The sequence below is a fragment of the Mus caroli genome, chromosome 9 (genome assembly GCF_900094665.2).
Source record: "Mus caroli chromosome 9, CAROLI_EIJ_v1.1, whole genome shotgun sequence".
Taxonomy (NCBI): Eukaryota; Metazoa; Chordata; class Mammalia; order Rodentia; family Muridae; genus Mus; species Mus caroli.
Genome location: NC_034578.1, coordinates 67,763,747 through 67,778,155, shown reverse-complemented (window position 1 = coordinate 67,778,155; position 14,409 = coordinate 67,763,747). Strand labels below are relative to the sequence as shown.

The 14,409-nt window shown below is 40.6% G+C and overlaps 1 protein-coding gene across 1 annotated transcript in view; it reads left to right on the top strand.

The window, feature by feature from the left end:
• Positions 1-9,531, top strand: part of Mindy2 (MINDY lysine 48 deubiquitinase 2) — a 57,233-nt gene extending 47,702 nt beyond the window's left edge. Inside the window, exons 8-9 of the mRNA XM_021172371.2 lie at positions 705-905; positions 3,140-9,531. Coding sequence (XP_021028030.1) covers positions 705-905; positions 3,140-3,268 — 330 coding nt within the window. The 3' untranslated portion in view covers positions 3,269-9,531. The remainder of the gene's footprint in view (positions 1-704; positions 906-3,139) is intronic.
• Positions 9,532-14,409: the final 4,878 nt, after the last annotated feature.

Sequence of the window (14,409 nt, the reverse complement as noted above, 5' to 3'; positions counted from 1 at the left end):
GAAAATGAGTAAATAATCTTACGAAGTTCTTGAAATATTTTAAAGACAAACACTAGAGAGAAAGTGAGTGATAAGTATCTTTAGAGGGTGGGGGTTGTTGAGTCTGTTTGTAGATGGAGAAAGTGCTAGATGTGTGAAACCCAACAGCTCCAGCTCTTATGTCAGTTTCAGCTTCCAGCTTTCTGCTTTTCTGTCTGGACTGCATTTTCCATACTTGTGTTTCTTTTTAAAACAAGAACCTTTTTCAATACTTTTCTCAAATGCCTTATTTATTTATGAATTCTAGAAAAGAATTCAAAATCTATGTAGAAAAAATGATAATACTGAAGTAAAAGTGTAGGTCCGCAAAGAAGTACTTAGAAATAGAACTTTAAAGAAATCATCTGTGCCTTGCAGCTGCACAGCTGGCAGCGCACGCCTTTAACCCAGCACTCAAGACTCAGAGGCAGGTGAGTCTCGGAGTTCAAGGCCAGCCTGCTTACAGATTAAGTTCCAAAATGTCTAGGACTATAGAGAAACCCTGTTTCCAAAAACAAAACAAAACAACTCCTGCCTCCCCCCACCCACTGTCAAAAAACAAAAACAAAACAAACAAAAAACTGTGCTGTAAATGCTTAAAGCTCCTTAATGGGTGTCTGCCTTCACACTGGCTGGCTCCTGGGTCACATCTCAGAGCTGACGCTGGTTGTGATTGAACTCCTCAGGACTACCTTATGGCACTGTCACTGCAACAAGAACAGCAGAGCCAAGAAATCAATTGGGAGCAAATTCCAGAAGGAATCAGTGACTTGGAGCTGGCAAAGAAACTCCAGGAAGAGGAAGACCGACGGGCCTCTCAGTACTACCAGGAGCAGGAGCAGGCTCAGGCTGTTGTGACTACCACCACCCCTTCCACACAGGCCCAGGTAAGACAGCAACTCTGCCAGTCTCAAACACGACTGTCCCTTCAGCAGTAAAGGAATAGCTAGTTGAGTGAAGCAGTTGTATGTCAACTCTGGCTTTTCAGCTGTGTTAGCAAGGGTTTGGGTTTGTTGTTTTAATTTGTTTTTAGATTAATTTTATTTTATGTGCATGAGTGTTTGGCTTGAATGTGCATCTCTGTACCTTGTATGTTCCCTGTGCTACAGAAGTTAGAAGAGGGCATCTGATCCCAGAAACTGGAGTTTTGTACAGTTGTGAGCCACCATGTGGGTGCTAGGAATTGAACCCAGGTCCTCTTAACTGCTGACAGTATAATTGTGTTGTTAGAGACAAGTCAGTGTGTGTGTGTGTGTGTGTGTGTGTGTGTGTGTGTGTGAAAGGGCATTCCTTCTCCTGATTCCTATACTGACAAGTTAACATGTGAATGACTCTCTCTGTCTCTATCTGTCTCTCTCTTTCTATTTGTTTCTCTGTCTCTCTCTGTCTCTGTCTCTGTCTCTCTCTGTCTGTCTCTGTCTGTCTCTCTCTCTTGCCCTACCTGTGGAACTTTTGTACATTGTTCTAAATTTTTTGATATTCTAACATTTCTAATTTCATGAACATGCTTTTTTTAGAGGTTCTGATAAGATTATTCAGCCTTTTTCTTAAGTTATTTAAAGCTACAAATATAAACCAACTTGAACTAAGTGCTGCCTTTGAGTTAGAGGCAGCCTAAGGGTTTGCTGAAGAGTGCGGTGTTTGGAGCCAGAAAGACATGGGCGCATAACTCCTGCTGGGTCTCTCTTCCCACTGCAAACACCTGCTCATCATCCTGCCTCTCATGGCCCCTCCCCCTATCAGGAAACCAGAAGACTTCATCCTGAGGCTTCTATAGACTGGCATTTAGCTCAATTTCCAGTATATATTCAGCATAGGGTAGCATCTCTCTCCTTGTTAGGGTTGTTGTTCATATTTTAAGCAGTAAAATATGACTGTCACACAAGTTCTACAAGCAAGTCTCATTTAATAAATTAGAAAGTATCCCTTTCTTTTATGCTAACCTACACCATGCCAGAACCTTCTCTTTGGCATAGGTACACAAGAAAACAATATGCCTTTTAGGATCTCATTTAACCACGTACAGAATTCACCATTAAAGGGCTAGGGTGATGGCTCAGCAGGTAAAAGTGTTTGCTGTGCAAACATGAAGACCTGAGTTCAATCCCAAGCATTCACATAAAAGGCCAGAGAGAACTCTGCACCTATAACTGTGGTGGGCAGACAGAGGGATCTCAGCAGCTTGATAGCCACCAACCTAGCTCCAGACTCTGTGAGAGAACATCTCTCAAGGAAATAAGGCTGAGAGTGACAAAAGACACCAGATGTACACCCTAGCTTTGCTTTCTCACAACACACAAGTATATGCACACATATTCTCTCCCTTCCTTTCTCCATTAAAATACATGTAAAACTCCTGCCTTTAAATCAGGTACTAACTACACAAGCTTAGCAGGTGATTCCTACTATGTTAGAATCAGCTTTTCATTTTGTTCAAGTTCATAAAACACTATTTTATATTCTCAGTTCTCAGGATTCTTGTTTTTTTCTTTTACTTTTAAGATCTGTTTATTCTGATATTTAATGAAATCCTGAGGAAATATATTTTACCAAAATTGTCATTGTAACATAAATATTTAACCTAGAAGCCTAAATAATTATAATTATATATTTGCAATAGTTAAGACATTAAGTCAGTAATTTATACATTATTTTTATATGAGATATCTTGTATATTTACTTCTCTCACACCCGACAGAAGCAACTTAGAAAAAAAAGGTTTGTTGTGACTTACGGTAGAGGGTGCAGTTCATCATGGCCAGGAAGACGTGGCTGGTGGAAGTAGGAGGTAGTAGCACAGAATTTCTGTCCTTCCCATCAGAAAGCAGCAGCAGACCCAAGGCAGGAAGGCACACCCTACCACATCCCTCACACCGCCTTTCTGTGAACCAGCTAGGCCTCTTCTCTAAGATGCCCAAACCTCCCACAGCAACAGGCCAGCTGTGGACCATGGGCATCTCCTATCCTAACCCTAACACCTGTGAGCAGAAGCCGTGCCCTTGTGCCCACAAAGCATCTGTTTCTGTAAGGATGCCTTTGTCTCTGTGGCTCTAGCTAGCTAGCTCTGATTCAGTGCCCAGAAACAGTTAGTCATCCCTTCCCATTTGTGTTTCTCATACAGCAGGGCCAGCCAGCACAAGCCTCTCCATCAAGTATAAAACAGCCTGGGAATAGTGAACGGAAACGCAAGGAACCTCGGGAAAAAGACAAAGAGAAAGAAAAGGAAAAAAATAGCTGTGTGATTTTGTAGGGAATGCTGACGTCTGTGGGAACCACCTATGCAGATGACGGAAAGGAAGACCCAGTCCCTACCGTCTGTGCCTGATCTCCCAATGGATTTTGCTCATGTTTTCCAGGGGAAGGTTGTTACTTTGTTACAATCAGCTTTTTCAAGTTACACCATACACTCTCTATGAGCTGGAGTTTTATGTTACAGGTCGGAACTGGTGTGTGTTGTCACTGTAGCCAAATGAGAATATCACTCCTATTTTATGTCTAGTGACATTGCAACTCCAATCAGTTAGTAAGCTACTGTGTTCTGTGTGACAATGGATGGAGATCACTGAATGAGTTTGATCCTTCTCAAGATGTAATTGTTAGCACAACTATTTCTGAAACTTTACATTGTTAAATTATATTCTAATCCATGAGGAACGAGGACTTTAATATAGGGGAGGGAGAGAGAGCAGGAATACTGACCCTTCATTGTACATTGAACTGGTTCAGCCCTTGGACAGCTTTACCTTTCTTTAGTAATGTACATTTTAGCTATTACCTTGAGAACTGATAATGGAGCTTGGATCCAATTTAGATAGAAAAAATATTTTTTATTTTCAAATAGCAAAAAAAAAAAAAATACGTTGACACTAATACTTATAACCTATCCAGATGAGATACTGACTTTGTAGTGCTGTGAGATGTTGAAAAACTTCAACCCCTTCAGAACCTGAGCGGTGGCTTCTGGTTGATGAGCATGTGGTACATGAGTGAGAAGTCCACACTCAGGCTCAGCCTTGTACATATGAGGACAGAGAAGAGCAGCGTTCACTGTCTACCTTTTTCTAGAATTACCTTGAACCTTAAATTTTAAATCATGTTTATTGCTAGAAAATTAAGCATAGTTATTTAAACCAACAAAAAGCACATTTCTGAAGGAGAGTTAATCTCTTGACTCTAATGAAAAGATATTAATAAAATTCTAAATGTAGGTAGGAGTCTAAAGGAATTTATGTAAAAGCAATCAGATTTTTTAACTTATGAGAACCAAATAAACCTAAGACATCTTACATCATTTCTAGGATTCTGAAAGAATATTTACTCAGCTTTGTGATGAGGCAGCACATACTGTATTTCTAGATACGATTTGGAAAACTATCCTGAACATGCTTTTTTATATACTTTGTATTTAGAGTTTGTTTCGGTCATTTTTGAAGATTATTGCCAGTGCACATAGCTGTGTGATTTATCCTAAACCTCAGTAAATTTTATTCCGGAGCATCACAGATTGAACATCCAGTTAGAGAATATTCCTTGTGGTCTGGAGGCAGTTAAAGACTACCAAAAGAAAATAGTGGAGAGTTTAGGACAATTGTCATTGATGTTTTCCATGATCCCAAACCAGCTTTAGGCTGAATATGTATGTAAAAAGTAGAGTTTTATTTATGAAAAGTATTGTTCTAAGAGGAAAAACCCTTCAGGGCCATGCTGTATCCTTTTTATCCTTCTATATGACATGTCTGTTTATGTCCTTTGTGGTTTCTTCAGATTTTCTATACTAGCGTGGGAACTAATCAGGGAACCTGCCTGGGGTATAACATTTGTGTATAAAATACCTGGTAAGTAAGTCTCTTGATTCCAACCTTGAGTGAGTACGAATGGTCAGAGATCAGACCGTTTGGGTGGACTGACCTCACCTCAGCATAAACACCATGACTGTGCTCTGCTGATAGAGGAGAAAGCTCAAATCTCAGTGTGGGCTTTCCCAGAACAGTCTAATATTTTAATTTAGGAAACAATAAACCTTGAGTAATTATAAAAAGTATGCTTGAGGCATATTTTTCCATAATTATATTATAATATCTATCTAGTTATTGCCCTTGAAGAATCTATATATAAAAGTTACGTTATTTTTTACTATCTTAGTTTTTCCAAAGATAATACTGCCAATACTGCACTCCAAAAAGAAAAGAACAAAACAAAAAAACACACAACTCACTGAAAACCATCAGCATTGGTGTCAGATGAAGAGTCAGTCAGTGTGCACTATCAGCCAAGCACTGTGCTTGTTAATCCTGCCTGCTCTGATGTGACAAGAGTCATATCAAACTTACTATGATGTTTGATTACTGTGGAAGAGATTAAATGTTTGACTCTATTAAAACAAATTTCTAAAATATGCTTTCCTGTCCTTGAAGGCTTGTCAAGGTTCTAAACTGCCATGTATTTATTTCCTATGTTTTACTCAAGGTAGCAAGTGATATTCAAGCATATTATTGCTTATTTGGGTAAATAGGACTTTGAAAATGGTATTTTCAGGGATTTTTCCCTTACAATACTTTGTAATATTTGACATTGTTATACATATATTGCTAACAAACGTTACAATTTAAACATTTTGGAGCTTAATGATTCTAGGCTAAATTGCAGGCACATTTGACTCATGCAGGAGAGCTAGCAGAAGGCAGGCAGAGGAGCAGATGCGGTCCCTGGCACTTTTCCTACTTTCAGAGCATACTCTTAAGGTTAGTGACCAGTCTGTATTAATGTGCACTTCTCACTGGTGACCTGTGCTAGTTTATCAGTACCTAGAATCATGTGTTTCTGAAGTAGGTTTCCAGGACTTCTGTTTAGGTCTCAAAGCAACCTGAAAACTATCAGAAAAGTTGTGAATATTTAAAAATATTCACAGACACCTACCTGCACTAGGAGTATCACCAAGTGGTACAGCATTTGCCTGCAATGCACAAGGCCCTGGGTTCAATTCCTAGTAGATGTATATAGACACACTGGCAGCTAATCAAGGCATTGGCCTTATGCCCAGTCAGTGTGAATGGGTAGAATAACTTCCTCCATGCTTCAAGGTCAGGCTAGGATTTGAGCAAGTCAGAAGCTTAAGTTTGGAATTAGGTTCTAGAAGACTATATATATATATATATATATATATATATATATATATATATATATATATAGTGTGTGTGTTCTTATTGCCTCCCTTTTCTATAGCTTGACAATTTACCACATAGTATGTTTTGAATTCTTTCTCATGCTCCTTGATCTTGTTACCTAAGCAAGTTAATGTCAGATGCTAGTTTACTAAACTCAGTGTTAGCCATTCTGTACGTGCACAAAAGCTTCATAGCATTTTGCTTTCCATAAATCATAAACTCAACTTCAGACCTTGAGGACCAGAGAGCAAGGTATGCCTTGTGTTCACTGTCCATGTTGGCATGTGGACAAATGTTTGTAAAATCCTTGCAAATTAAGGCAAGAATTTCTAGAACTGTCCTCAGTCTTGCTTAAATTTTCTTGGAATCGACTGTTGTAGCCCTGGCTACCTTCAAACCCAGAATCCTCCTGCCTCAGCTTCTCACTGCCACTATTACAGGCACTATCACCATACTCATCTGTTGAAACTTCCTTTAGAAAAGCAAACAGCAAACTGATTACATGTTGCTTTGTAAATCATTGTACCAGTTATATGTTTTGACAGAAAGCTTACAAACTTGTACCCTAACACTGTCTTAGACTTACAATTTAAATTGAAAAACTGTTTCACAAAATAAGACAGAGACATTAAAGATAGTCATTTATTGATATTTTAATGAATCAGTCGGGAAATTCTGGCTCACTTGGTGTTTTAAACCTGACTTTATCAGGGCGTTAATAATACATACCTGTCATCCGGTTTGCTAAAGCAGGAGGATTCTAAGTTCAAGGGCACACTGAACAAATTGTAAGACCCTGATTCCAAAAACAAACGTGACTTTGTCTTGTTTTGGCAATCATTGTGTGCCTCAGTTTATTCTATGTGCAGGGTGCTCCTCTTCCCCTAAGTCCTCCCCCATGCACCCCCAGGCTTTTCCCCTAAGTCCTCCCCCATGCACCCCCAGGCTTTTCCCCTAAGTCCTCCCCCACGCACCCCCAGGCTTGGTTCTCCTGAGTAAATGCCATACTCTAGCACTGAGAGCTACTGAGATCATCACAGACACTGCACATTACGGTTCTCCAATGTGTAGACCTTTTATAGTGACTCCAATCTGGTTTTTTATGCTGTTAGAATGTGTAGAATTCTTTGAACGTAGCATCGTGGCTTTCAAAAATATATTTTGCAGTTGCTTTTGTATTTGGTAAGCTAGTGTCAAGACCAGGAATTTATTTGAGCATAGAAAATGCACTTTACAAATCTGTTTTCCCAGTATCCTCTACAGATCTAGCTTTTAGAGCCCTTTGGTCAGTCCTTCCAGGGTAGAGCAGTTCCTCCAGGAACTGACTTTGCTCTCTCCACTGTGGTCAGTGTAGACAACTTATTCGTGGCATAGTGTAAACATGAATTCTGATCTTGTGCAAGTCAAATCCTTTAGATAGCAAGCAAGAAACCCTAAAGGACCATGTGTGAACCTTAGAGTCTGTGGTTCTCTGATAAGTTGGCATCTTTTGTTACTGATGCCTGACACTTTTTAAACCGTAAAAGGAAGAATTGAGTTTACTTTTCTTAGGTAACAGCTTAAAATAACTTTAAATTAAAAGCTCCCTAAAGGGAATACATTACAGAGAAGATATAACAGGAGGGAACCTTGCAGGATGCTAGAAAACGTACTTTGAAAATCTATCTAAAATTTAATTTATGCATGTCTTTACTTAATCCTGGTGTTTCTGCTCTTAGGAAATAGAGCTTAACATTAATATATGCATATATTTTTTTACATGTAGGATTCTAGTTTCTATCTTCTGAACTCAAGAGAACTAAACTCAACAAACAGGGTAAAAATCTTCAACTCTTGCCTCAAACTCAATGGTCCTTTGTCCTGACAAAAGTTAGACTTGTCTAATAAGCTGGTATTTTTAGGGCATAATACCCTCCCATTAACTACTTAAACTACCATGGCAGAGACAGGAAATGTAAGCCTTGCCCCACGGTAAAAGAAAGAACAAAAGCCCCCGTGTCCCAGAAAGTGTCCATTTTATCTAGCATGACTTGTAAAGACTTCCTCAGCTCACATCATTGTTACTGGTCACCTTTTAACTGTTCTTAACACCTATACTGTCACATCTGGAGAGGCAAGGCAGCCCTGTAAGTAAAGGATGCACAGAGCAGAGCCCTTTGGCAGGCAGTGCTCACTCCTTTGGCTCCAGTAGTCATTTTACATCTCTATGTGGAAAGTCAGAAAGCTGAAGTGCCCATTAGAAATCATGAATTGCTGACGACACCCTAACAGAAACGCCCTAAGAGGCAGCTCTAACTCATGTAATGAGTTTGAAAACAGAGACTGGTGTTTGATCTTTGAAAATGATGTCTGGTTTGTCAGAATGTTTGTTGCTGTTCTTTCCCACCATTATTTGTATGACATAACCACTGTGACAAGGTGCAGTGTCTCTTCACTTCCCAGGAATTTTCTAGTAGTTTTTGTTAAGACTTATTTTCCTCAAAATGACAGCTGTCATCACAGATCCACATCTAAGACCAGACAACAGCAGAGTGCTGTGTGACTGCAGAATGGTGGACGGGATAATCTGTGGGCAGCTCATCTCCTGAATCCAGCACATTTGACTCTCGTCCTTGACATGGGCTGAATAACGAGGTTGAAACGTGGATTTGGGAGAGCAACAAGCTATGGAATGCTGTCATTTTGAATAGCTGTAAGCAAAAGAAACAGGTTGTCTTCCCCCACTTTGCTATGGCACATGGAACTGTGTGCTAGCTGGAATGGGCTCTCAACTGACCGTGGGGACTGAGTGCCTCAACTCCCGTTTCCTGTCTGTCCTAGCATCCTCCCTCCGTCTGAGAATCCATTCTCTTTCTTTAAATGCAAGTGAAGAATGATGAGTAGGGAGGGATGACACAAAGCCGCAGATAGAATATGCTCTTTGAAAAAAGGCACCCAAGATGCACCTACCCCTCGCAGGGCTCAGCTGATTTCTGTGAAATAAACTGTTTTAAATGTTAATTTTGCAAAGAGCACCTCTAAAAATTATGTCTTAAATTTCAAGTTTCACTTTTGGAAACTACTCCTGAAAAGACATTGAATATAGGTGGGAAAGTAAACAATGTTTCTGATTACTCAATGATTCAGTATTATCCAGTGTTTAATCTCAAATTCATTGTAACACAAGTGTAGTGTCATCGTTGGATTAAAACGTTGGATGTTTTTGTTAATATACTTTAAACTGTAACCAGTGAATAACACCGTAGTATTTTTTATTATAGATTATATTTTATTTCAATAAACTTTGATATTTAGACTGAACATTCTCTGTTGTCAACTCATCACCCTAAGCTGCAGCCTGTATGGCTGGCCACACTGACCTGAGACTCCTTAAGATCAATGTTTGACATAAGGGACAGTTAATAAACAACTCTAAGCTACAGAGTGGTGACCTCAGCCCCAGTGAGGAAGACTCTCCACATCACACAGCTCTCTTATTGGAGTCAGGCAGGCAGGCAGGCAGGCAGAGCTGAGAGGAATCGCTTCTTCCCTCCACTATGGATTCCAGGCTGCCAAGCTAGCGCTGCAAGCATCTCTTACCCACTGAGCTATCCAAATCTGTTTGATAAGTGACTCAGAGCAGTGTATGCTGTAGCACAAATTCAGTATTGAATGTGAATGGGCAAGAATTATGCAGCTTTTAAAACCTCTTACTGTGGCCACTAATGGTGGTCCACAGCGGTAACCCCAGTACTCGTGTGGCTGAAGCACAAGGAGTGATGTGAGCTAAAGGACAGCCTAGGAGATGGAGTGAGACATTACCTTAAGTTTCAAACAAACGTTATTTTGTTCTAAAGGGCATCGACCAGAGGCCAGTTTCCCTTACTGAGTGACTAAGTTCAAACTTCAACCACACTCCTATTTAGAGTCTCAAATGTCAGGCTACTACATCCATACTTAAAAGATGTCAGTAATAGAACAGAAGCCAGATGACTTGTGAAATTATTCAGATTAGTTCAGTGGGAAATCCTGAACACTAGTAAACCTCTCCCCACTTGCCATCAATAACTGCCGCCCCCCCCCAACCCCGTAGCTGGGTGAAACAACCTGGTAGGTAGTAACACAGGCTTTTCTTCAAGAGTTAAAAAAATTCAGTCCACAATGAGATAGCACGCTACAGCCATAGGACAGCCAACACCAGGAGTACTGCCAACAAGCTGTATGTAACCCCTGCCGATTCCAAGCCTACTTACCCAAGAGAAATTAAAACATGTACAGAGGCTTTTACACAAATATTCAAAACTTTTTTTCATCAAATGGCAAACAAGCTAAGCTTCCATCAATAAGTAAAGACCCAGGAAAATTGTGGTACATATGTTCAAAGGAAAACCTACACAGCAAAATGAAAAGAACGGACACAGCAACACAGCCCAAATGCAAAACCTGCGTTGAGTTTAAGGATGTTTTTGTATGATTCTAGTTATACAAAACTTGAAAGAAAAATAAACTGCAACAGTGGCTGGGCTGGAGAACTGCTTTAGGATGCGCAGGAGGACATAAAGGGCTGGAGAGATGACTCGGCGGTTAAGAGTATGGATTGCTCTTGCAGAGGACCACCTGTAACTCCAACTCCAGGGGAACTGAACTCAGAAATGAGATCTCATGCCCTCTTCTGGGGTGTCTGAAGACAGCTACCGTGTACTTACATATAATAAGTAAATAAATCTTGTTTTAAAAAGGGGGGCCACAAAGGCACATGTTTGAATATTTGGTCCCCATTTGACAAAATAGCTAGAAAGGATGAGAAGTGGCCTTTTTGAAGAAGCTGTGTCACTGAGGGTGGGCAGGTTTTGAGGTTTCAAAAGATTTGTGTAATTCTCAGTGTGTCTCTCTGCCTCTACTTGTTACCTCTCTGCTTTGCTCCACCATCATAGACTCTCACCCACTGAAACCATAAGCCCAAATAAACACTTAAAAAAGAAAACAAAACAAAACAAAAACCAATTAGTTGCTTTGGTCATAGTGTTTTATCAGAGCAATAAAGAAGAAATTAAGACATGGGGCATGGGGTGTGCATGGAGTAGAGGACATACTCAAATCCCAGGGGGTCGCTAACCTAGCCTAGCCTAATCATTGAGCTGCAAGCCATTATAGAGATCCCATCCCCCAAACAGGGTGTATTAGCACATGAGGAAGGACACTTGAGACTGACTTATAGTCTCTGTGTGCACATGCACAAAATTCCATCTGACGTAGCATCAGATAACAGAGAAATTTTAGTGCAAGACACACACTAAAACCCTGAAGTGTGTGTGCATGTGCTGACATCTCATTCATATTTTGACCCAATGGAAAGAACAGGATTGGAGAGAAAGAAGAACTAGCATCAAAAATTCAGGCAGCCCCTGGGTTTATATTTGAGAATGGCTTACCATGGAACCAGTAAGAAACCTTAGATTTTTGCTTGCAAGTGAAACTTTCCATCATGGGGAGGGCATGGCACTAGAGACAGCTTAACAGTGAAGGGCATGCCCATGCTCTTGTATAGCAACAGAATTTGGTCCCCAGTACCACTCAGGCAGTTCACAACTGCCTGTAACTACAGTTCTTAAGGATCTAGCTTCATGCATGCATACAGATAGAAACATGCCTATATATATATAATTAATATATATATATAATATATATTAATATATATTAATTTTTTATATTAAATGCAGGTTTATTGGGAAGCTGCTCTTTGGCAAGGTCACTGGCCTCAGGGAGTGGGGAGATAGAGAAATGGGCATGTTCACAAAGAACAACATTTTAAATTTTATAAAGATGTTTGCACTATTTTTATATGTATGAATATTTTGAATCCATGTATATCTGAGTACCATATTGTGCAATGCCCACATAAGGCAGAAGAGGGCATCAGATCCTTTTTCATTGACATGTGGGTACTAGCGAATTGAACCTTGGGATCAAAGGCCTGCACCACCACCACCCAGCTAATACCCTTGTGTTATATATAATATATATTTGAAGAAGACCAAGTCTGACTGCACAAGCCTGACTGGACTAGAACTGACTCTGAAGACCAGAGTGGCCTCCAAAGTGCTGGGATTAAAATTATGTACCACCACACTCAGCTGTTTTGTTTTAGACAGTTTCTTTACATATTCCAGGCTGGCTTTGAACTACTCATCCTTCTGCATTGCCTCCTAAATGCTAAGATTATAGGCATATGCCATCACACCCAGATTTTTTTGTTGAATTTTGTAATAGGGCTCTTAGCCAAGACTGGCCTTAAGACTCCTTTGTTGCTAAAGTTACAGGTGTGCACTACTGTGCCTGGCTTGAATATGTCAAATTTGAAGAGCCTGAGAATACGAAGTATTTGTAGGGGACAGAAGAAAAGATTCATCTGCAGACAAGAGGATGGATTAATGTTGTACTTTATGAAGAATGGGGGTAAAAAATAACCATTTCCCAGGAAGGTCTCAAAACTGTTGCAATGGAGGAGGTGTAGGACTGGAAGGAGGTGTTAGGTGACTGTCTAGCAAGCCACAGAAGTACAAGCCAAGTGCTTCCCATGCAATTCCTAAGCCTTGTATTCTCACTTGCATTCTTTTGCATGTGAAGTTTGAGTTTAGCATCTTGCTCACACTGGTTTTCTTTTTTTTTTTTTTTTTTTTTTTTTTGGTTTTTCGAGACAGGGTTTCTCTGTGTAGCCCTGGCTGTCCTGGCACTCACTTTGTAGACCANCCAAGTGCTGGGATTAAAGGCGTGCGCCACCACGCCCGGCTCACACTGGTTTTCTATAACTACAAGCCTTCCGTTGGTTTGAAACCATCACAAACTCAATGCTGCAATGCAGCATTTGGACAGCACCATACTTTCTCTAGGCAGGAAAGCACCCATCTTCTTGTATAAAACCCTCTCACTGACTCTGCTAATTAGTAATTCAGCACTACTCACAACTCCTGCAATTTTCTTAAGTTTTCTAAGCTAAAAAAGGCTATAAGCATGGCAACTGGAGAAAACTCAGTATACAGACACTACTGGGCTGCCTCTTCAGAACAAGCAAAGGCTAGCAACACTCACAACGAATTTATTTGTGCTGAGAACTGAACAAAGGGCCTCTTCCATACTAGGCAAGACTACGAGCCACTAGATATAGCCAGCCCTTCAAAGACCTGCAACCATTTTTTTAAATGGTCTAGGTAGTCCAGGTAGGTTGTACATATTCCACTCTCTAAATATGTATTTTTAAACATATTTGCATGTTCATGTGTAGATGCCCCAATGTATGTATATGTAAAGCCAAGATTAACATCCGGTGTCTTCCTCAACACCTTTATTGTTTTGCGGCAGGATCTCATCAGGTAGCCTTGGCTGGCCCTGAAGACATGGGGGCTTTCCTGCCTCAGCCTTCTAGAGTTCTGGGATTACAGGTATGAGCAACCTCATCTGGAGCTGTAAATAGTGTTAAGTGCATGGTGTATAGATGGTGCAGGTATGCATGCCTAGGGCAAGACCAAAGAAGATTTCAGGTATTGGCTATTAGTCTTTGCCTTAGTGCCTGGAGACAAGCAAGGGTTCTCACCGAAGCTGACACGTGGTCTCACTCTAGCTAGCACACTTTAACCCAACACTGGAGTCGGAGGCACACATGATCATGGCCCATCTTTTTAAGATTTTTTTTTTAATGAGTGTTCTATCTGCATATACACTTGTGTCCCAGAAGAGGGCACTGGATCCCATTATAGATGGTTATGAGCCACCATGTGGGTACTGGGAATTGAACTCAGAACTTCTGGAAGAGCAGCCAGTGCTCTTAAGTGCTGAGCCACCTCTCCAGCACCATGGTCTATCTTTTCATGTGGGTGCTGGGGATTTGAACTTAGATCCTTGTGCTTGTAGGGGAATCACTCTTACCACTGAGCCATCTTCCCAGCTCTTCAAAACTAACTTTTTAGTAGCATTTCAGTAGGCTGCAAATATACCTCTGTGCCTGACAGGAGACTAGTTAAAAAAAACTAATCAGAGAAACATTAACAAGATTCTCCTGAGATGTACTGATGAGGACTGCGCAGGCACCAACTGTGCCCTTGGTTGCTTATGAGCACCAAAGCACAAAAGTGTCACACTGACTCTAGCCACCAACAGGAGCATAACCCAGGCTACAGCCAGCTAGGCAGTGACCACTGAGGGTTCTGTTTTGCCACTCTCAAGTGTCAGGAAGTAGAAAATGGGAGTTGAT